The sequence below is a fragment of the Aedes aegypti genome, chromosome 1, assembly GCF_002204515.2.
Source record: "Aedes aegypti strain LVP_AGWG chromosome 1, AaegL5.0 Primary Assembly, whole genome shotgun sequence".
NCBI lineage: Eukaryota > Metazoa > Arthropoda > Insecta > Diptera > Culicidae > Aedes > Aedes aegypti.
This window is the reverse complement of record NC_035107.1, coordinates 88881396-88903960: the sequence shown is the minus strand read 5'-3', so window position 1 is coordinate 88903960 and position 22565 is coordinate 88881396. Positions and strand designations below refer to the sequence as shown.

General features: G+C 38.9%; 1 protein-coding gene across 1 annotated transcript in view; it reads left to right on the top strand.

The window, feature by feature from the left end:
- LOC5575001 overlaps window positions 1-22565 on the top strand; it is a 276186-nt gene that overhangs the window by 151756 nt on the left and 101865 nt on the right. The window contains exon 2 of the mRNA XM_021841867.1: window positions 6054-6127. Within this exon, the coding sequence (XP_021697559.1) occupies window positions 6077-6127 (51 nt within the window). The 5' untranslated portion in view covers window positions 6054-6076. The remainder of the gene's footprint in view (window positions 1-6053; window positions 6128-22565) is intronic.

The following is a 22565-nucleotide window of genomic DNA, read 5'->3' as shown; positions in this document are numbered from 1 at the left end:
CTTTTTGCTGAGTAACCGCTGGTGACCGATTTCTTAACTGCATTCCTAGTACTTGCGCTTCTCTTGATTTTCTTGCTGCCGGCGGGGTTGGCTCAACAAATTGCACTGGCTGTATTGTTTGAGTGGGCTGGGACGTTTCGGTGGATTGGATTGGTTGCTCGATTTGGCCTTCTGGTAATTGCTTTATGTTCAGGGAAACCATAAGTTTTTCAATTTGTTCGTCCTTCTTTTTCATCTCACCCAAGATATGCGCTATGTATTCATCTTTCTGTTCCATTCTCTTCTCCAGTTCTTCCAATTTCTTGCGATCAGCAGTCTGTTGCGCAGCAGCTGCAGCATAGCTTCCTAGTTGCTGGTCCACTCGCTTACGTGCTTCAGAGAAGGTCAGGTTGTGGTCCACTTTTAATCGAATTACTTCCATTTCCTTTTTAAATACCGGACATTGACGGTTGTTCGGCCTATGGGGACCATTGCAGTTGATGCAATGGGCATCTTCATTGCATATTTCATCCCTTGCGATTTCGTGTTCGGCTGAGCAATTCAGACATCTTTTCGGACCAGGGCACCGGACACTGGAATGACCATACCGGGCACAACCATAGCATAGTAGTGGATTGGGGTAATACGGACGAGTGGGAGTACGAAGTAGGCCGATTTTAACATGCGATGGATAATTGCACCGATTGAACGTTAGGATTAGAGTAGACGTGTTAGCTCTCTCTCCATTCACCTTGCGAGTAATCCGTTGGACACGGATAACACCTTGTCTGGCAAGGTTATGCAAGATATCGTTCTCCGCCATACGAATAACCTCGTAACAGGAGATGACACAGCGGCTAATATTTAGGTTGGGATGGAAGTTGACAACAACTTCAGCACCGTCCGAAAGAGTGGTAAGTTTCAGCAATTTGTTTACCTGGGCTTGATTTCTCACCTTGAGCATATAGCGGGTTCCTTGCGCTTCAGTCGACGCTCCTTCGATGGGTCCGCCGGCGGCTACTTCCACCGATTCTCCAACGATAAAGGGGTCCGACATCAACGGGTTGTTCTTCTCATCCTTACTCCGTAACTGCAGATATGTCAGCGAACCAAGTTCATTCCCTAATGTTGCAGCAAGAGATGGCCATCTTTCTCTTGACCCTCCAGGATCGCCGCTGCTAGCGGCGGTCATGATCACCGTCCCTTACCCTTTCGCTTCAATATACGGCGGACGTCGGAAAACCGAAAGGAGCAGCGGTCACCCGCTGCTTACCCCAGAGACAAAAATAGAGAAAAATAAATTTTCCTACCTTATGCTCCTTCGACGTCTAATGCGCAGCATCAAGTTGCCGAAAAACAAATTTTCGGAACAATATGCTTTAGCAACACGCTTCTCACTAAACACCGAAAATACCGATTCGCTCACGTTTTGACACTTTATGCCACTCGGGTTGCTCGGTAGTATAACTCAATGGGCACCACCACACAAACAACGTATGGTGCGATGGCGGGGTATTTTCGCTATGCAGCAGATGCACTTTTATTTCACCTTTCACGCACTGATTTTTATCGATTTTGATGAGATATCGATATTCATCACTTAGAATCACTAGTCACAAACCGGTGGAAAACTTTGGATAGCGATCCAAGCGCGAAAACACACGAAAATCACGAAAGTATTCGGAGCGCGTTGCGGTAACTGTATTCAACAACTGTGTCCCGAACTCGAAGTGTGGACTGACGTACTGATCGGAATGTTGGTACGATGGTGTACGGCGTTGACCAAGCTGGTGATCGGTACGGACCACAGAACGAACAGATCCACTGTCTCGATTCCAAGAACGTTTAGTTATGCGCTGTTCGAGATGAAAATGCGACTGGTTTTGGAAACATTGTTGATGGTGATCTCGACTAGGAAATCGGCGAGAAGATTGAGGTTGCCATCAGAATCCGTGATAGCAGATGCGAAGCGAACGGACATTCACGGACATAGTGCTGGTCACTGTAGTATCCGACTTTCCATTCACTTTCGGCCGATTCCGCCATCGGCCGAACACGTATGTGTACTAGGTACAAATGAAGACAACCGCTTGCCACAAAATCTATCTTTAAACTGACTTCTCGACCACGATCAGTGTTGCCACATTTCTATCTGTAGGCTCAAAAATCTTTTTTATCTGTACCATAGATCCTTAAAATCTATACCCAAAATCTGTACCACATCCAATAGAAATTGTTGTAAAAACTCTTAAAATCCTAATGAACTTAGAAATTTAACATAGTTTTTATTGAAATAATTTCACTTGCAATTTAATTATTATTCAATTCTATGGAAATTGTATCTTTCAATTATAGTTTTGAGGAAACTAGTTCCAAATTTCACAATTTTTTGGATTTTGTGTCACAAAATTTCCAATTCCAAAAATCTGTACCTATCTGTACTTTTTCGTGAATATCTGTAATCTCTACCGTACAGAATCTGTACCAAAAACTATCAAAAATTCTGTACTTGTGGCAACACTGACCGCGATGAAGTTCAAATCAGTGTTCGCGTTGATTGTGTTGGAATAGAGGTAGTGTCGCACCTCAGGTAGAAGAATCGTCGGTTGAGAAGCATGCGTCGTCGTAGGTAAAAGTGTGGAAGATTTGTTGAGAGGTATGATATTAGTGTAGAATGCTGAATTGTAAATATATACCTGGAATGAATAAAGAGAGTTGCAGCTGCTGATTGAGGTATCAGTCAGTTAGCTGCCCAGTTGAAGGAGACATCTACTGTATTGTATTTCTTTATGATTTGCAATCGGATGTGGACGGGCTAGCCTCGCTAGGATCTGCGTGGTCTTAGCGGACTAGCTCTTCAACAGGTTATGGGCCCAGGAACGTGTTCTTACAGCATGTATCGTTCTGGAGGAGGATTGGCCGCATAAGCCGCGTGGCGCAGGACGGGATCCTCAGGCTGGATGGATTGGCCGAAACGAAGGACGGGATCTATCGGGAACGTAGGCGATACAGGACACTGGATGGCAGCTGGCTGGTCAAAGGAGCTCGTGGACAGGATCGAAGTCAGGAGGAGCTCGGATGGATGACGGAGCATGTACGAAGTTCGGAACGAGGAGGAGTTTCGAGACAGGAAGAGACGATCGGGAGTCGAGGTTGCGACCCTAAGGAGGAGTGTTGGAATAGAGGTAGTGTCGCACCTCAGGTAGAAGAATCGTCGGTTGAGAAGCATGCGTCGTCGTAGGTAAAAGTGTGGAAGATTTGTTGAGAGGTATGATATTAGTGTAGAATGCTGAATTGTAAATATATACCTGGATTATAAACAAAGATCGGCTGTTCCCAGCAAAATCGAACGGCAGTGTTATCAACCTGAGAGAGACTCGCGAAGAGGAAAAATATCAACGTCATATGCAGCCCAGATTCCCCTCTCACGAAACGTCAAATGCAGCCCACCGTTTTTATGGCTGAAAAAGTGAAAAGTATTGTGTTCAAAGTAAATTGTTATTTAAAACCTCAGTCAGCGGAGCAGTTTTTTCCAAAGTTGCTGATAAATCTAAGCAGAAGATTAATTATTTCTAATGTCTGCTACGTTTGCTGGCATGAAATTACACTCAAATGGCTATTTATGATTCGATGTGATGCAAACTCAATCATTTTTTGCGGAGAGATTCATGTGAAGGTTTGAACGACTTGCGCATAATTGTTATAAACACAAAGTGGAATAAGAAAAAAAACTCAGCAATCACAGAAAAAGACGACCGTCTTCGCGAGTCTCGTCTCAGTTATCAACCAACAAATTTGCTTTCTTGCTTTTCACAAGATTCTTCAGGTTGCAAGAGACAATGATGACGTTGCGTGCTTCTTTGTTCTCCATCATCAGTGTGACCTGATTGAGGTTTGCCACGCGGTGGCATTCTTCCACGAGATTCTCCAGGATTAGGGAACTGGGGGTAATATGCACATAGGGGGCAAAACGCGCCACCCTCGATTTGGACGAACGGTGTGGTTTAGAATGCTTTTTTTCATCCTAGGTTATAGAAAATAGATAAAAATGCTTCTCTTAATATATTTTTATGTGTTTTTCTCTAGAAAATCGTAAAAAAACGTTTAAAAACGTTTTTCGCTATTTTCGTTGCAATTTTGTGCGATCTTCAAGGTCAAATTTTAGGTCGATAAATAATCAAATTTCTGGAACTATCGCCGAGAGCCAACTTGTGCACTGTCATAGTTTGTATAACATGCAAAAAATATGTTGAATTTGTCCTTAAAAAGCGTATTGAAGGACCTAAACTTTAATCAACTCTGGGGGCAAAACGCCCACTCCTATTTCATAACACTAAAATAGCCGTTTGAATTCAAATTCTGCCAAGCGTAATGCCATATTAAAGTTACGGGCAATTTGGAACCTTACAAATGTACATTTTTCGCATCAGCATGTATACTATTATTGAACAATAACATCTGAACAAACGCCCGGATGTATGCAACCTATAAACAAGCATGATAGTGTGCGTACGTTCACAGCATGGCTAACGCCGAACTGAAGCGGGGCGTTTTACCCCGCAAAACAATACATATGCAGTTAAGAAAACATTTTTTAAAAATTGATTTATAAAACCCAGAAAAGCTGAAATGGATAGCTGTTTCTACTATTTGATAGAAAAAATGTTAGTTTATCCGACCATCATTGAAAAAAGATCATAATATAATGTTTTTATACATAAAATCGCTGTTTTCCTTAACGTGGGCAAACTACCCCCGGTCCCCCTATATTGCTGTTGGATTCTCCTTGTTCGTTGACTGCGGTTTCGTCGGTTTCCGGAGCGCTTTGAATTGATCTGCGATTAGCTTGGAAAGTTCTCGCATGATCTGAGATAACGCCCTAAAAGCCATTGGTAACCACGAGTTGTTTCTGAGCAAATGAATGAATCAGCATCCAAACCATCTTCACTGGCGTGTAGAGAATGATCCTTTCTTCACCATACCGTTGTAAAACAATATGTGACTCCATTTGAATGCTCAGAAATAACAAGCTACACACATGGTTACCAATGGCTTTTAGGGCGAGATCAGAAGTTATGCGAGAGTTGAAACGCTTCACAGTGTTTGTTCAACATGACAGCACACGAGTTGAAGTTGTCCGCATCACTTTTTGCGTACTGAAGGCACTGTTAACGGAAATGAAAGGCCGCATGAGATCATCAAGGACGGTATTTAACCTGTGATCACTTATTCGTTCTAAAAAAGTATTTGTTGGATCGATTGCTAAAACATCCCACTTTCATGTTTGTGAAGCTCGACCAGGAGCAAGTTTTTCACCAGTCTTACAACTGTTCAGCTCACTCATAGCCTATTCAGCATCACAAGGACGATATTTGTATTTACCCAGTCAATCATACTGTACGTATAACGGAATCACCTTTTGCATTATGCGATTCTTATATGTGAAAAGTTTCACGTATAAGATGTCACGAGGCCTTATGCGTACAAAAGTGGAGGCGATTTACGTGCATATTTTATATGATGAAAAACAGCGTACAATGCGAGTGCTTAGATTTTATTGCCAACTAATATGTACTCTTATGCTACTCAATCTATGGCAACAAAGTTGATTTGACAGCTGCTACGGATTGATCCGACTTACTTTGTTTGAGTATCCCAGACAACCAGAATGTACGTATAACGAAATCATCTTTTGCGTTACGCGATGTCTATATACGCAAAGTTTCACGTATAAAATGTTGCAAAAAGGCCTTATATGTACAAAAGTGAAGGCGATATACGTACATATTTTATATGATGAAAAATAACATGTAATGCGAGTGTGTAAATTTTATTGCGAACTAGTCTGTACTATTATGCGACTTAATTAATGATGACAAAGTTGATTTGATAACTGCTACGGATTGATTCGACTTTCTTTGTACTACGTAACGTTCTACGTTTCAGTTCATATCTCTTGCCAAATCTATTGATTCAAACATTTGTATGACTTTTTAATGGTTTCTTCATACAATAAATTTCATTAATCTATTATTTATTAACCATAACTCTTATCTTTCTTGCCCACCTTTCAGATTCGGCAGTCCAAGATTGAACGATGCGGTTGACGAGGTTATTCTACACGACGTTACTAATTGGCATATTACAGGTAGGTTCACAATCATCCCGATTCTGCACGCTTTCTCGCCGCGGTTTTTTTTTTCTCCCAGCGGAGATCACGATTAATGGCCATTACACGCGAGTCCACAATTATAGACACATTCGTAGGTTTGTGGCAGGTCTCTACACATCAAGATGTCATCGCAAAAGCAGACACTTATACAATTCCCATTATTGCCGTAGGGGAGACCGGGGAAACTTAATCCTATTTTCTCGGAATCTTAAACAGAATTATTCTAAGAAGTTTTGTGAAATACTTTTTCTACCCGAAAGAAAATGTCAGAGCTGAAAATTCATTAAATTATACCTGTATAGAATAATGTTTGAATGGTGCAGATTACTTTTCTGTTTCATAACTTAGCTTATCAAATAATGATTCCCCTGCAGAGTGACAGCCCCTATCCTGAAATGGGCATCAGGTCTCCCCAAGTCTCCCCTACATATGGGTGAGCTTGCGTGTGGAAATGACTAAATCGATTAACTTGGCAGCAGCCCCCACAGCGCGTCCAATTCCGACGGCAAATATACAATCCTGTAATAGTGTAATGGAACCTAATGTGCATGTTCACGGTTTATATTATTGCAACACGCGGATGACGACGACGGCAATGACTTCGAAGACATCGTAGATGATCGAGTGTTACAAATTGATCGTTGCCGCCGGCACAGTGTTTGTGAATCATCGATTTCACGATCAAAACTGAATACATAATATCAGGAGGGTCCAGATAGCCGTAGCAGGAAACGCGCAGCTATTAAGTAAGACCAAGCTGAGGGTCGTGGGTTCAAATCCCACCGGCCGAGGATCTTTTCGAAATTAAATTTTTTTCGACTCCCCAGATATGGAGTATCTTCGTATCTGATACACGATATACACATGTAAAAATGGTCAATCGACAAAAAGCAGAGAAGTAGGTTCTGCCCCAGTTTGAGATGTAACGACAGAAAGAAGAAGATAGAATAACTTCAAAACTATTCGTCCTAGATATTTCTTGATTACTTCTTCAGATCGCCGTAAGTAAATTTCACACAGTTAATATTTGAGAAGTATCATAACCTTTCTCCTAAAAACATTTTAAAACAAATCCTTTTATGCATAGAACTCCTAAGTATCAAAAATTAATGTTATGTTTAAAATTATACCAATGAATGAATTAAAAAAATCAAACTAATAATACAAAAAAAAAAAACACTTGGCTTGATCAAGAAACTGCTCTGAAAGTACGAAATATCTAAAACCAATTTTTTCAAAATTATTCTACTTCGATCGTTGAAAAAATGATTTAAAACACAGTGCGCTGTCACCACCGTCTGCCTACGCCAATTTGCCTACTTCAATTAAGACAGAATTGCGAAGGGATTTCACTCGAGCTCAATATTACTTGATTTTATTAGCAGATCATGATATGATTTAAGTTTTCTCTCAAATGAATTTTGATAGTGGGTCTCATACCCACAGGTGGTCTTTCACTTCTACCAGACATTTACGATGCACAATGCGACCACACACCGATCACACATATCTTCTGACATCGCACCTGCAAAATAATAAAACAGCGCTTGTCTCGCTCCAGTGACCATCATAACTCATTCGGATTCACACCGAGAAGCGTAGAGATTTCCGCTGTTTGATTGTTATCGCAGTTTCCCGTAATGCAGTCGTAATGGGGAACTTGACGCAGGAGAGAAATTTCTGCTTCAATTAAATCCAAGTGAGTTGGATAGACGTCTAATGAGATGGTTTAAAATGATATTTTGTGCACTTAACGATGGCATGTTGCAGTTCCAGATCACGTCGAGGCATCAGCGTTTCGGAATTATGGCCATGTTAGTGTTTTGGATGCACTCAGTGAATGTGGCCAGTCATACATGCCATCAAAACCACACCATCGCGTCCTTTTCGATGGCATGGCACAAGCCCTTTTCAAAAAGTTTACTGATGGAAAAAAGCAAGCTGATTGGACGATAGATTACAGCTTCTGCAGGATTTTTGTCCGGTTTTAAAATTGGTACAGCTTTGGCATTTTTCCAGTTGTCAGGAAAATATGCCAACTGAAAACATTTGTTGGCTATATCAACTAAGAATAATAAGTTACTTTCTGGAAGTTTCTTGAATTCCATTATCGTCAAGGGCCTTCATTTTGAAATTTTCAATGATAGTTTTTACTTCTTCCAAATCAGTTTCCGAGGAATTTTCGAAAACTTCCTCTTGATTGAGAATGTTTTCGAAGTCCTGGGTAACTCGATTTGACTAGTAAGTCCTAAATTAAAATTATGCGCATTTTTGAGCTTTTTCGCAATTAGGTGGTAATAATTTGTTTTGCTTTTTCAATGCCGGAATCGGCTTCTAAGATAAAAAAAAATAGATAATTTCAAAAGGGCTTAGAACCAGGGTCAGACTGAGAAATTTCGTTTTAAAAATTTCTGTTTCTGAATTGAGAAGACCGTTTTTCAATTTCTTTTTGCAAATTCGGCCATAGATTCTTATAGCAGGATCGTGAGTGCGTTGAAATGCCTTCTCCTCACGTTTTTAAGGCGGATCAAGAGTTAAAGATCATCGTCTATAATCATGGATTCGAATTTTACTCCACATTTTGGGATTGCAATGCTTCTTGTTTCAATAATGGAATTAATGGAATTAGTTGAAGTTTCGAGAGCATTGTCAATATCAAGTTTTACTTGCAAAGAAATGTTAACATCAAGATTAGAGTCAATATATGTTTCATATATATATATATATGTATATATATATATATATATATATATATATATATATATATATATATATATATATATATATATATATATATATATATATATATATATATATATATATATATATATATATATATATATATATATATATATATATATATATATATATATATATATATATATATATATATATATATATATATATATATATATATATATATATATATATATATATATATATATATATATATATATATATATATATATATATATATATATATATATATATATATATATATATATATATATATATATATATATATATATATACATATATATATATATATATACCAGTCGGGTCGAAAATAATTGAATGTGGAGCAGATAGGATTGTGAATCACTTCATGGGATATTTGAAATGTAACAGGGACATGATAAGACTCACAATCAGCATGAGTAATCAGTTAGCTACAAAGAAGACTAGAGTCGGTTAAGACCAAATCAAGCGTAGATGGCTTTCTAGAAGAGGAAAAACATGTAGGGCTATTAGGGTATTGTATTGAGAAATATCCTGAAAAGCACTCGTCAAATAAAAATCTGCCATTGGAATTTCTTTGCGAATTATTCCATGAGCGATGTTTGGCATAAAAGTCACCAATGACGAAAAAAAACTTATTGCGAGTCAATTTCCGCAAGTTATTTTGAAACAAATATACTGCAGCAGTCCAGTGCATTTACAAAGCTGTGTTTCAACAGAAACACCTAAAATTTCTAAAACTTTGGTTTCAAATGACAAAAAAGTTGATGTTTTATACGCCACCGAATCATGATTGCAACTTCCCCACATGCCAAGTCGATCATTACGTTAAACAAAATAGTTTTGTTTTTTAGTTTGGATCCATGTTTCAAATAAGTTTCAGTCATAACTGCTATATGTATGTTATTAGCTGTTAGAAAATGAAACAGCTCGTCCTCTTTACCATTCAAAGAACGAGCATTTCAATTTAAAATGTTTAAATTATTATTTATTGGATCCATTAGACAAACGTAATCCAATAACAATTTGATAAGCTAATTTTACACCAACTTGGACTGCTTCAGTCATAGTGGTGGCTTTGAACATTGCATCAATCATTTGATTCAAAGGGGAGAAGTTCAAATTACCTGCTATGATATCGGCAAAGGATTTTCCCTGGGTAGATACATTCGAAATTAAAAGATTCGAACGGCTACCCGACGGATTAAAATTAGTTTGTGAATAAGTGAGATTATAATCTTCCTGATGGGTATGATTCTTAATGAAGCGATCGTTAACTGCAAAATGAGCATTGTTAGATACTCTACCAGGTGAATTCCGGAAACGACCGTTATTTACATTACGGACGTTACCGTTCATCTGCCTGGCACGAGCCTCGACGACTCGCCTACGCGAAGGGCAAGCCCAAAAGTTTGACTTATGATTGCCCCCGCAATTTGCGCATATGAATTTATCGGTATGTTCCTTCACAGGACAGACGTCCTTAGCGTGAGAAGAACCTCTGCAAATCATGCATTTTGCATCCATGTGGCAGTTTTTTGTACCATGACCCCACTTTTGGCACCGACGACACGGAGTGGGGTTCTGGTAATTTCCTCTAGGTTCCCATGTCACACGGACATCGAACATAAGTTTTGCTTTTTATATAGCTTTAATATTATTTAGTTCATTTTTGTTAAAGTGAACTAAATAATATTCTTGAGAAAGCCCTTTCCGAACAATGCCAGATTGGGTTCTCTTTTTCATAATGATTACTTGCACTGGGGAAAATCCAAGTAATTCATTTATTCCTTTTTTAATCTCTTCAGGTAACTTATAGTCACTTGAGAGTCCTTTCAAGACGACTTTGAACAAACGTTCAGTTTTGTCGTCATAAGTAAAAAAAATGTGCTTCTTCTCTTCAAAATGTTTGAGAAAACGTTCGCGATCTTTAAGAGTTTCCGGCAAAACGCGACAGTCTCCTTTCTTTGCGATTTGGAAGGAAACCTTGATTCCCCTAATGGAGTTCAAGATCTCCTGCCTAAATCCCCCCAAATTCGGACAAGCTTCCTCACTTGAATCAAAGAGCCTGAGTTAGAGGCTGCTTCGATTTGGTGTTCGGAAAATTTGTCTAAAGCATCGAATTGCTCATTTCGATACAATTATCAACATTGACCATTTCACCCTTCGAAGAAAGTTCGCATTCCGGAGAAACGTCTTTTCTTCCATTCTTGCCACGTTTAGTGACAGTTTTAAATCCCACTTTTTTGGCAGGAAGTTGTGGATTCAGAGATTCACCCTTCCTTTTGTTTGTAGTTGATACCATGTTTAGTGAATAAACGAAAAAAGACGTGACCTTCGAGAGGTTTTTTCCCAAGACGGTGTCCAAGAAGGATTACCACCGCTAGTTTTTGCCAACGGGTCCAACGAAAAATCGAAGGCACGGGCCCAAACAAGAATCGGAAAGGGATCAATAGTAGTAAAAATCCTGAAATATCCTGAAGGAATCCCTGGAAGATTTCCTAAAGGAATCCCTGGTGAAGGAAATCCTTGAAGCATATGCTGTATGAGTTTCTGGTGTAATTCCTGAAAGAGAACATCCTGAATGCATCTTTGAAGGAGTTCCAACAAGATAACCCGGAGGAATTACTGAATTACTGCAAAAAATCCTGGAATAGTTTCTGGAGAACTTTCAGGCGGTATTCCTGGAAGAAATTGACGAAAAAATTCCGAATAAATCTGGGGGAATCACTGAAAAAATCCTAGGAGGAAATATGCAGACATAGAGGAATAAATCTGTGAAGGATATCCTGGATTAATCCTTGGATTAAAACCGGGAGGAATCCTTTAGGAAATCCTAAAATTTCCCGAAGAAAATTCTGAAGGATTTACCAGAAGATATCCTTAAGAAATCCCTGGAGCAAGTCCTGAAGGGATTCCTAGAGTTAGTCCTGAAGAAATCCATGGAGGAACTTTTGGAGGAATTCCTGGAGGAATGTTTAGAGGAATACATGGCGGAATTCCAGGAGGAATCCATGATGGGAATTTTTCATTAAGGATAATAAAATTTGTATTCAATCCTCCAGAATACCAAGAGTTCTCGATGAAAATTCCTAAGAAACTCCAGGAGGAATTGCTAAAAGAATTACTGGGGCAGTCCCTGAAGAAACACTTTGAAAAAGGGCTGAAGGAATTTCCGGATAAGTCCTTGAAGGAATTTCTTAATGAACTCCCGGAGGAATCTCTGTATACAAATTTTCATAGGAATTCTTGAAAGAATTCTCAAAGGAATCTTTGAAGAAATTTCCGTAGTAATCTTTGCAAGAAATTTTCGATTAAACTGCTGTAGAAATTCTTCGAGGAAAAATGTTATGATAAAAACCTTGTAAAAATTCCTCGATAGACTCCTAGATGAATTACCCATAAAGAATTTCCGAAAAAAAATCTTTGAGAATGCCACATTATTATTACTCCGGATATTTTCCTATCAGAAAGTAAGAAATCGTTGCAACACTTTCACTTAAGGCTGCTGTCAGGGATTCCTTAAGGAGTTACTTCAGAAATTCCTCCAAAAGTCCTTTAAAGAATTGGTATAGGAATTCCTCCAGGGATCCCTCCAAGAAATCCTTCAGAAATTTCTCCAGAAGTTCCTTCCGGAATTCCTTTAGGAGTTCTACCAGGACTTCTATCAGGAATTCCTCCAGAAGTTCCTTCAGAAATTCCTCCAGAAGTCTTGCAGGAGTTTCCTCAGGAATAATTCCTGGAGTTCCTTCAGGAAATCCTCCACAAGCTCCTTCAGGAATTCCTCCAGGTGTTCCTTCAGGAATTCCTTCGACAAATCCTTCAGAAATTCCTCATAGAGTTCCTTCAGGAGTTTCTTTAAGAAAACTTTCAGGAATTTCTTCAAGAAAACCTTCAAGAGTTTATTCAAGAATTGCCCCAGGAATTCGCTTAGCAATTCCTCCTGGAGTTCCCTAGGGATTTTCTTCGAGAACTCTTGGTATTCTGGAGGATTGACTAAGAAATTTCTCCTCCTTAATGAAAAATTCCCATCATGGATTCCTCCTGGAGTTCCTCCATGTATTCCTCCAACATTCCTCCAGGAATTCCTCCAAAAGTTCATCCATGGATTCCTCTAGGAGTTCTTCCAGAGATAATACCAGAAGTTGCTCCAGGAGTTCCTGGAATTCTGCAGGAATACCTGAAGAGAATCAACTTCTGGTAGGCTCCCGGTTGAGAAAATTTTCGGCGGAATCCCCAGAGATATTTTCAGATGTATCTCTGCAGCATTTTCCCTGAGGAATTTCCGTTTTTTTTTTTGTAGGAATGCTTAAAGGATTCCCGTAGCAATCATTGAAGGAATTCTAGTCGAATTTACTAGAGAAAATCCCGGAGGAATCTACCAAGAATATTAAAAAAAAATATATCCCTGTTGAAATTCCTCGATGGATTTTTAGATGGATACTAAGAGATTTTCCCATACGGATTTCGGTAGGAATTACTTAGGGAATCTCTGTAATTGAGTCCCTTTATTAAATCTTAAAAGATTTTTTCAAAAAAATATCATAATGATTTTTCACAAAACTTTGAAAATTAAAAAAAAAATGTCTTTGTTCCACATATTTTGTGAAAATATTTCTTCCAATTACCTAAGTACACCTCTACAATTATTCTGGGGATTTCACATGGACTTGTTCAAGTATTCCGCTATGTATTCTATTTTAATTGTAGGTAGGGGGACTGGGGGTAGTTTGCCCACGTTAAGGAGAACAGCGATTTTAGATGTGAAAAACATTATTTTATGCTCTTTTTAATTATGGTCGGATAGACAAACATGTTTTCTACCAAATAGTAGAAGCAGCTATCCAGTTTTACTTTTCAGGGGTTTAAAAATTTATTTAAAAAAAATGCTTGCTTAACTGCATATGTATTGTTTTGTAGGGTAAAACGCCCCGCTTGAGTTCGGCGTTAGCCATGCTGTAAACGAACGTACACAATCATACTTGTATATGTGTTGCAAACATTTGGGCGTTTGTTCAGATGTTATTGTTCAATAATAGTATACATGCTGATGCGAAAAATATACATTTGTAAGGTTCCAATTTTTGCGTAACTTCAACGTGGCATTACGTTTGGTAGAATTTGAATTCAAACGGCTGTTTTGGTGTTATGAAATAGGGGTGGGCGTTTTGCCCCCAGAGTTGAATAGAGTTTAGGTCCTTCAATAAGCTTTTTGAGGGCAAATTTAACATATGTTTTGCACGTAATACAAACTATGACAGTGCACAAGTTGGCTCTCGGCAATAGTTTCAGAAATTTTGTTATTTATCGACCTAAAAAATGACATTGAAAATCGCACAAAATTGCAACGAAAACAGCGAAAAACGTTTTTATACGATTTTATCGGTTTGGTTGAGAAAAACAAATAAAAACGTATTCGGAAAAGCATTTTTATCCAATTTCTTTGATCTAGGGTGAAAAAAAGCACTCTAAAACACATCGTTAGTCCAAATCGATGGTGGCGCGTTTTGAAGACCCCCCCCCCAGGGCATATTACCCCCAGTTCCCCTACCACTACAGGCCCGGTAGTGTACAAACGTCAAAAACGAACAAAAACGATGCGAGCCCTGCGAGTGGATTGACCACCTACAATATATTTGAATCGATTGTTAAAAAGATGGTCGATGGACAACGATGAGAGTGTTACGTCTGTTTGTGACTGAAGTGTGATGATTATAATAGTATGAGCGTTGCAATACGCCATTACATTCATACTAGAGATGAAGGGGTCTTGATTTTTTGTTAGGGGAACCTGTGGAAATGCCTATAAGTATTGGTAGGATTGTATATACTGGTACGTCAAGAAAAAAGTTTGGAAGAATTCACAGATGGTTTCTAGGAACAATCCCCCTGATCTAGTGTAATATTTTACATATCCGTCGTAATATAAGGGTAATACAAATATCGTGTTGAATAAAGACAAAAATAACCATTTAAGTTATTGGTATTGACTACTAGAGAGTTCCACATGTTATGAACCTTGTTATAAAGCAGCCCCTTATGACGGTAAACTTAGAAATATGTCTTAAATTATCTATTAGCCTCTGCTTTTTAAGTAGTATTTATAGGAAATAAAGAAAATTTCATTACAAGTAGAATTACATGCGATGTTCATTCGGTGGCCGTCTTGTCCGGTTATTCTAGCTAATATTTGAGAAGCTCTAAAACTAAAACTTTTTGAAGTTATTTTCTCTTAAAATGGCACAGTGCTTGAGAAAAGATGCGAAACCAACACAATAAGGGTAAATTGGTAGGTTTTGTAAGTTTTCGACAAAGTTAGAGAACAAATTTCTTAAGGTGGCACACTTGCCCAAAATTCCGCTACACGCCCGGTAAGCACGATCGCAGTGTAAACTGATCGAAAAAGCACCGTCGCGAAATGCAAACTTCCCTGCCCCGGCCCCGACCCGGCACGGTGCAATGATAATAGCCCTTAATATCGCGAATCCGGCTAAGCGCATTCATTTCAAATTATATATTTATCGTTTACCAAAACGAATCCCTCCCCCATATCCAAACTCCCAGTGTCTACTTGTGGAAGTGCAGAGGACTCCTCGGCTTCTACAAAGCAAGTTACACGTCAACATTTCCCTCCCATCCCCAAATTGACCTGCATTCGGACGCAGCCGGCGCCGTTATTGTTTATTATAAAAATGAGAGCACCAGTACTTACACATTGAGGATGCTACTGATCCCGAGTAGCGTTTGTTGGTTCCCTGTGTAAGTATAGCTGTTCTTGCAATAACGGAGTAGCATCTGCGGGCGGTCAATCATGCTCATGCTCATGGCACACTTTCATTTGCTGAGAAACACTTAGCGACTGATCAGCCTAGCCTAGCCTAATTTTCCAGTATTTTGTTGTTAGCATCAATCGGATTGCCAATGAAAAGTAGTCAGGGAAAGATCCTAGGAAGATTCATGGAAGAACTTGAAAACACCCTTGCATACAATTTTAGAGGAACTCCATCATGAGCATCTGAAGCAATACCTAAAGTTATTTATAAAGGAATAACTTAGAGACATTTTTGTAGATCTTCCTGGAACATTTTTTTAAAGGAGGCATCATTAAAAAAAATCTTGAATCTTTTTCGATTTTTGAATAATTTCGAGGAACACTGGAAAATTTGTTGTTAATTGGACAAAATCCGACAAAACTTTGACCAGCATTACTTTTGATGACGCAATCTAAGGATGAAGCCTTGAAATACTCTTTAGAAGAATCTAGAAAGAAATTTCTGAAAACATCCTTAGGGTTACACTTGCAACAAACCTTGGATGAGTTTCTGGGGTATTTCGTAAGACATTTATGTTGGAAACCTTGGAGGAATCTTGAAAGGAGTTATTGAAGGAAATTCTATATTAATTCCAGAAGACATTCTTGTCTAGTTTCCTTAGAAAATTCCTGGCAGGATTTCTTCGAAAAATCTCCTGGAACAATTCATGGCCTAAACTTTTAAAGAATACTTGGAGAAATTTATGTGCGTACCTAAAGGAGCACCTGGAATATATTCAAAGCTAATCCTTATGGAAATATCCGGTTTAAAATCTGTTGGGATGCTTACAGAAGCTCTTCATGGCGACCTTAGGGAAATTTTTAATATTTTCTGTCATTTTTAGAGCAATATCTTCAGGAAAAATGAATAATTGGAACCATTAAAGAATCTCTTGGAACGATTTCTGAAGTAGTTTAAAATCTAATTCATCTCCATAAAACTTCTGCCGAAATTTAAGGTAACAAAAAAGGTTAACTTTTCAATAAATAGTCATTATGAAATATATCAAGAAAATCGTTGGTGTTGCATGATTTTCGATGAAGAATCAAATCTGAACATCATGCTATAGAATATCAGTGGAACAAAAATCAAATATTGTTCTAGAAATGCTTTGAGGAAAACTTTTAGATTTTTTTTCAGCAATATAGCCAAGAAATTGTAAGCAGTGTGTTATGAGCTTAAAAAACAAGATTCTTCTAGTAATTCCTTTACGCATTTAATGAACTACGATTGTGCCTTTGGCCATCGAGCGTGGTACTGGCTCGTTCTATGTATAACAAGCGAGATATTTCCAATATGCCTATACTCTGTACTCGATGTGGCTTGCTTTTGGTCAATCCTTTCATTGCTTCATTCCTAATGAAATTTTAAACTAGATTATACTTCACGAGTTGGTGGATAGGAAAACTATGAAAAGCTTTACTTTATATTTGTACAGGAATACGTTCCGGAACTAGTTTTGATGTGTACAGAATAGATCTTGCATTCAGTATCATAAGAGCGTAACTGCTGTGATCGGTTTTTCTTCATCGATTTTCTCTTTAGCTTATTACTTGGTTTGGTGACTGCTATTTTGGATTCAGTATAAAGTACTCATCGTTCTTCACCATGTTATATTGTAAGAGATTGTGCTACTTTTCCCCGAATGTCATTTCCCCGAATGTCGGTTCCCCGAACGCCAGTTCCCCGAATGAGCCGTTTCCCCGAATGCCATTTCCCCGAATGACCCGTTTCCCCGAAAAGTGGAGCTGTTCAAATAGGCGCAAAAATAGGTTTATGTGGCAGGATGGTGAATAGAAAGAACGATAAGCAATCTAAAGAAGGAGGTATTAGGTCATTCTCAGCTATACACATGTTGCCAAAAATGCTGAGGACGGTAAAACTCGTAAGAATCGCCAATCAAATAAAGAAGGATGCATATCAGATGACCAGAACGTTCACCACCCTGAAATTTATAAATATATGACAATTATGAGTTCCAAAATCTTTTCGGGGAAGTGGGTTATTCGGGGAAACGGGATATTTGGGGAACTGGCATTCGGGGAACTGGCGTTCGGGGAACTGGCGTTCGGGGAAACGACATTCGGGGAAAAGTAGCACAACCCTACACAGATGACTCTATTTTGTCATCCCCTTATTAAGAAGGTTTTACAGCTCACCTTGAAAGTATAAGTTATTTATCAGTGTTATTTCTATCATATGATATGCGTATATATCATAGTAGATTTATCAGATATAAAAAAATGGATAATGATGAAAAGAAAAAGTTCTCCGCTAAAAATGATGACAAATTCGGGACAGTACTGTAACACTTAAACAACACCAACACTCAGATTTGCCAAATTATTGTAAAAATTCTCCACAGCTTCTGATTTTTCTGTAATTCCTTACGTTTGCCACCATCTACATATAACAACAATGTATGTTTCGCCTTCCTTAGGATTCCTCCGTAATCATTAAGCATTCATAAGTTTCCCCGGCAATTACCACGCAGTAAAACATCACATCAGACCAGGGAAATGATCTTGTTCCCATGTGCAACCGAACCACACCAACACACGCCCTTACTCAGAGAGGCTGGTTGGGGAAGCCGGTGCATTAAACCTTTTCTGGAACTGATACCTACCGACCGCCGAGTGCATCAACTCCATCCATTCACACTCGATAAGCGCCTTTCATCGCACATCGGGCAGGGGGCACGTATGGAACGACCACGGGAGAACACAAAAGAAGAAAGTGAATGGGCGAGCAGGCCTCCACCTTACTTACTATACTTATGCTATACTTATGCTACACTTATAGTAGATATCCGATTATGAATAGGGCGTTCCGGAAAACTCGTTGTTCGGAAAGTCATGGTGCTCAATCTTAGAATGAAACATATGCTTATATATATAGCAGTTTTGTGGAACCCAAATTTCTAAAAACCGTTTCGAAGTCCTGTCAGATCGATTTAAAAAATGTCTATTTTCGATGAAATTTATCATAGTTTTACGGTGTTTACATATAATAAATAAGCATACATTTTTTAGAGTTGAGCACCACGACTTTTCGTACATTGATATTTTTCTGGAACACCCTAACGATTCAGCAAAGGTTGCACAAAAAAAATGCACCTTCGGAACAAAACATTCCTCACCCAATTCCCATCGCCGCCGTGGCACAGAGACAGCGATAACGAACCAAATTTGAATTTATGACAGCGCAGATGTCAGCCGTTTTTGGTACAACTGCACTGGCGTCGGTGGCGCTGGGGTTGCTACAGGGGAGCGGACCGAAAACAGTGACAACGATCGCCGGCCGTCGGAATGGTCGGATTTTATGATGCTTAACTTGACCGTTCCGGAGTGCCGCCCGTGAGGTAGGACAAATAACCAGCCCTGTCGGGATCACGACAATGGCGGCGCAACGCAGTGATGATGATAAATGAGCTGTGCCACTGCGAAAGGGGCGATCATGGAGTGCAATTCGGACGGTTGGGATCCCAAGTTGAGTAGGGCCGAAGAAAGTGTCTGTAAATTTTGGGCTTGTTGGATTTAATTGGTTGCCGAAATTGTTGCCGGAGGGGAATTGAACCAAAACGATGATATTGCGAATGGTTGGGGAAATGTTACCCATTTAGTTCAGGGCTAAGTAAGTTAACAGTCGCTTATAATCGTTTGTAATATATTCTGTTCAATCATTATTTCCAAACCCCATCACCAATGAAGCAACCTAAGATGCTTTATTACAACCCATATGTTGACGATGACAAGAAATTATTATCATCATTGGCAATGCTGTTTTTTATTTCTGGAGGACATCGATAGTGCCTCAGTGTATTAAGATATCAGATCAAATATGGAGGACTTATGCTCGGTGTTCAAATCTTAATCGTATTACTGTTTCCAAAACCTAAATATTGTCGTTTTTTTGCAAAGCGAAGTGTTGAAACCACCCTTTATATGAGATATAGAGAAGAAAAAAGTTAGTTTTGGTGTTAATCTTACATTGTTAACAAAAATCTGAATATCTCCCTTTGTCATATTATTGCATGTTTAGTAATTTTCATTATAAATAATAATACCATAAGTTACGTAACAAAACTCGCACTTCTTAACAGAAAATCAATCAAAGAAAAACCTGTTTGTCTTTTTGTCTGCAAGTATTCAAAACATTAATACCTATGGGCTAAACATTACCGAATCATTTTATTGATATTTTTCCATAATACATCGGTCCCTTCAATAAATGCCAGCATTTACGATTAACAGCATGTTTGCCCCTCATATGAAATATTATGTTTTCAATAGCATTATGGCCAACCTCACAAATCAGTTTGCATCTACTATGCAAAGGGCAACGTTCAACCTTTCGAGCCTAGGGCCACTAACTAGCCTTGGGCGATGCCAAGCCAAGCCTCCTAGCTTACCGTATACTCCACCGGCGGTTGAACGATCGAAAATCACGTATGTAATTGACCTACTTTATCGTCTGCCTCTCATCTCGTCTACCTTCCCGAATACCACCGGGACCGGGGCCCGATCGGTACCCGTTACTCAACGATCGCCAGCGGAGCCACATTCTCATTCACTTTCTTCTCTCGGATCTAAGAGTCCCGCGGAGTTGCCTCGCGTCGCTACCTACTTATTGAGAGAAGAGCCGGTAAGAGCAAAAGAAGTGCGAGAGGTTATGACCATGGACATATTGCTAGAGTGGTGTGGTTAGTAGACCTGTGCGCCGGCGGCTCCAATGCATTTTATCTCCCATAAGAATGATGTAAAAAGAGAGCAAAACCGCGGTTGTTCCTTGCCTTAGGGAAACGCCGCCGTGTGAGCAATTGCACTAATATTGAAATGAATTGGGGGATATCTCCAAGAATATATCCATTAATTTCTATTGGATCCCCAGTCAACCAACATGTACGTTTAACGAATTCACTATTTGCGAAATTCGATGCTTTTATGTGCAAAGTTTCACGTATCAGATGTCGCGAAAAGGACTTATACGTATTATGCTCTGCAAGATAAATCCACGTAATGCGACTATCTGAAAATGTCGATTACCGTCGCAGTGATAATGAAAACCACCAATTGTTTCAGATTTAGCACATTTGAACCATTTGTGTCCTTGAAGGACGAACAAATCCAAGCCTACTTGAATTTTGATGTTGCGTTTGAATTGCGCGCATATCTTCTGCGCGTTACCGCCGCCGCTGGATGTGGATTTAATATAAGCGCCGCAATACAAAACTGGATATACGTGCGTATTTTATGTGATGAAAAATGGCAGACAGTGAGAGTGTATAAATTTTCTAGCGAACTAATCTGTAATTTTATGCGACTTAATTTATGATAACAAATGTTGATTTGACAGCTGCTACTAATTGATTCGACTTACTTTGAACGAAACGAAATGTACAATTGAACTCTAAAAGTAGAGTTTTAAACGAGTAAAACTCATCAATCAGACGATTTCATCCACCGTGTAGTGCGGGTGTGATGTAATTTGTATGAATAAAGAGTTATTACGTAAACTGTTATGCAACTTCTGGTTGTCTAGGTATTCTTAACAGTTTCCATAGAGAATTACTTCCCTTTTCATCTCCTAAGGCTCTTGAAATTTCTTCAGCGGTTCGTCCAACAATTTGATTTGTACAAGGATTGTACAAATTAGTGCTTACAGTGAACAATTTACCTTTTGAAGGAAGCAAGCACCACACTAGACAACGGACTAGCATGTAACGCCCAGTGACATAGTCGAAACACGTTAATGGCAAAAATTTTCCGGGCCGAAGCGGGCATCGAACCCACATTTCTTGGATCGATGCATCTACTAAATGCTTGATAACACAAACCATACGGCATTTAGGCCAACAAATTTCAAGGATTGTTTCATGAACCTGTCCCTTGTAACCTTCAGATAATTTTTCGGGAAATGTATAGGATCTCCTATATTAGTTAATCTAGGGATTCTTCCAGGAATATCTCTTACAATGGCTGGCACGGATTTGTTTCAGGGATTCCTTAATAATGCTTATTTGTGTATGAATATTATTGAGAATTCCATAGGAAATGATTCTAAAGATTCCGTCAAAACTACAGATTCTTCCATTAGCTCTAAGGATTTTTTCCAGATATTTTTGGAGGATTAACTCGTAGGGCTCCAATCCATAATTTCTACAGTTCCTACAACATTTTTTTAGATATACTTTTACCTTTCAAATGCATTAGCCAACTCTTTACTACCCAATGCTAAACAGGCCAAGCATGACAAAAAGGCAGGTATATCAATAACTGCGCGTCAGACCTTCCAAAAATGGCTGAAAGAATACTTCTAGGTATTTTTGTGAACGTTTATCGAAATATTCATTCAAAGTGTCATTATAAAGACTTCTTAAGAAATCTGGACTGCATTTTTTACTTGAATTGCACAAAAGATTCGTTGGAAGAAACTTTGGAGATTCACTCTAGGGATTACAGCAGTAATTTTCCCGAGGATTTTTTCAGGGATGTAACAATACATTTCACTATGGATTACTTCAGGATTTCCAGTCCAGAGACTGTTTTGTGATTATTCTTTCAAAAGTTTTATATGCAACGCCGTCATGCATTCCTATAAGGTATGCCCTCAGGGTTTAAGGTGAAGATGGATCGAAGCCAAACTTCTAATTTTCAAAAGCACAAATCTGGACAACTAAACATCCGTTTAAGCCAGAGGTCACCAAACCGCGGCCCGCGGGCCGCATGCGGCCCCCAGAGAGGTTTTGTGTGGCCCACGAACTGATTTTGAAAGTTAGTGTAATGCGGCCCTCAGAATATGATTTTGAAATGACATGGTTTAGAGCAGTATATCACTAAACTCATGGAATAATATTATTAGCA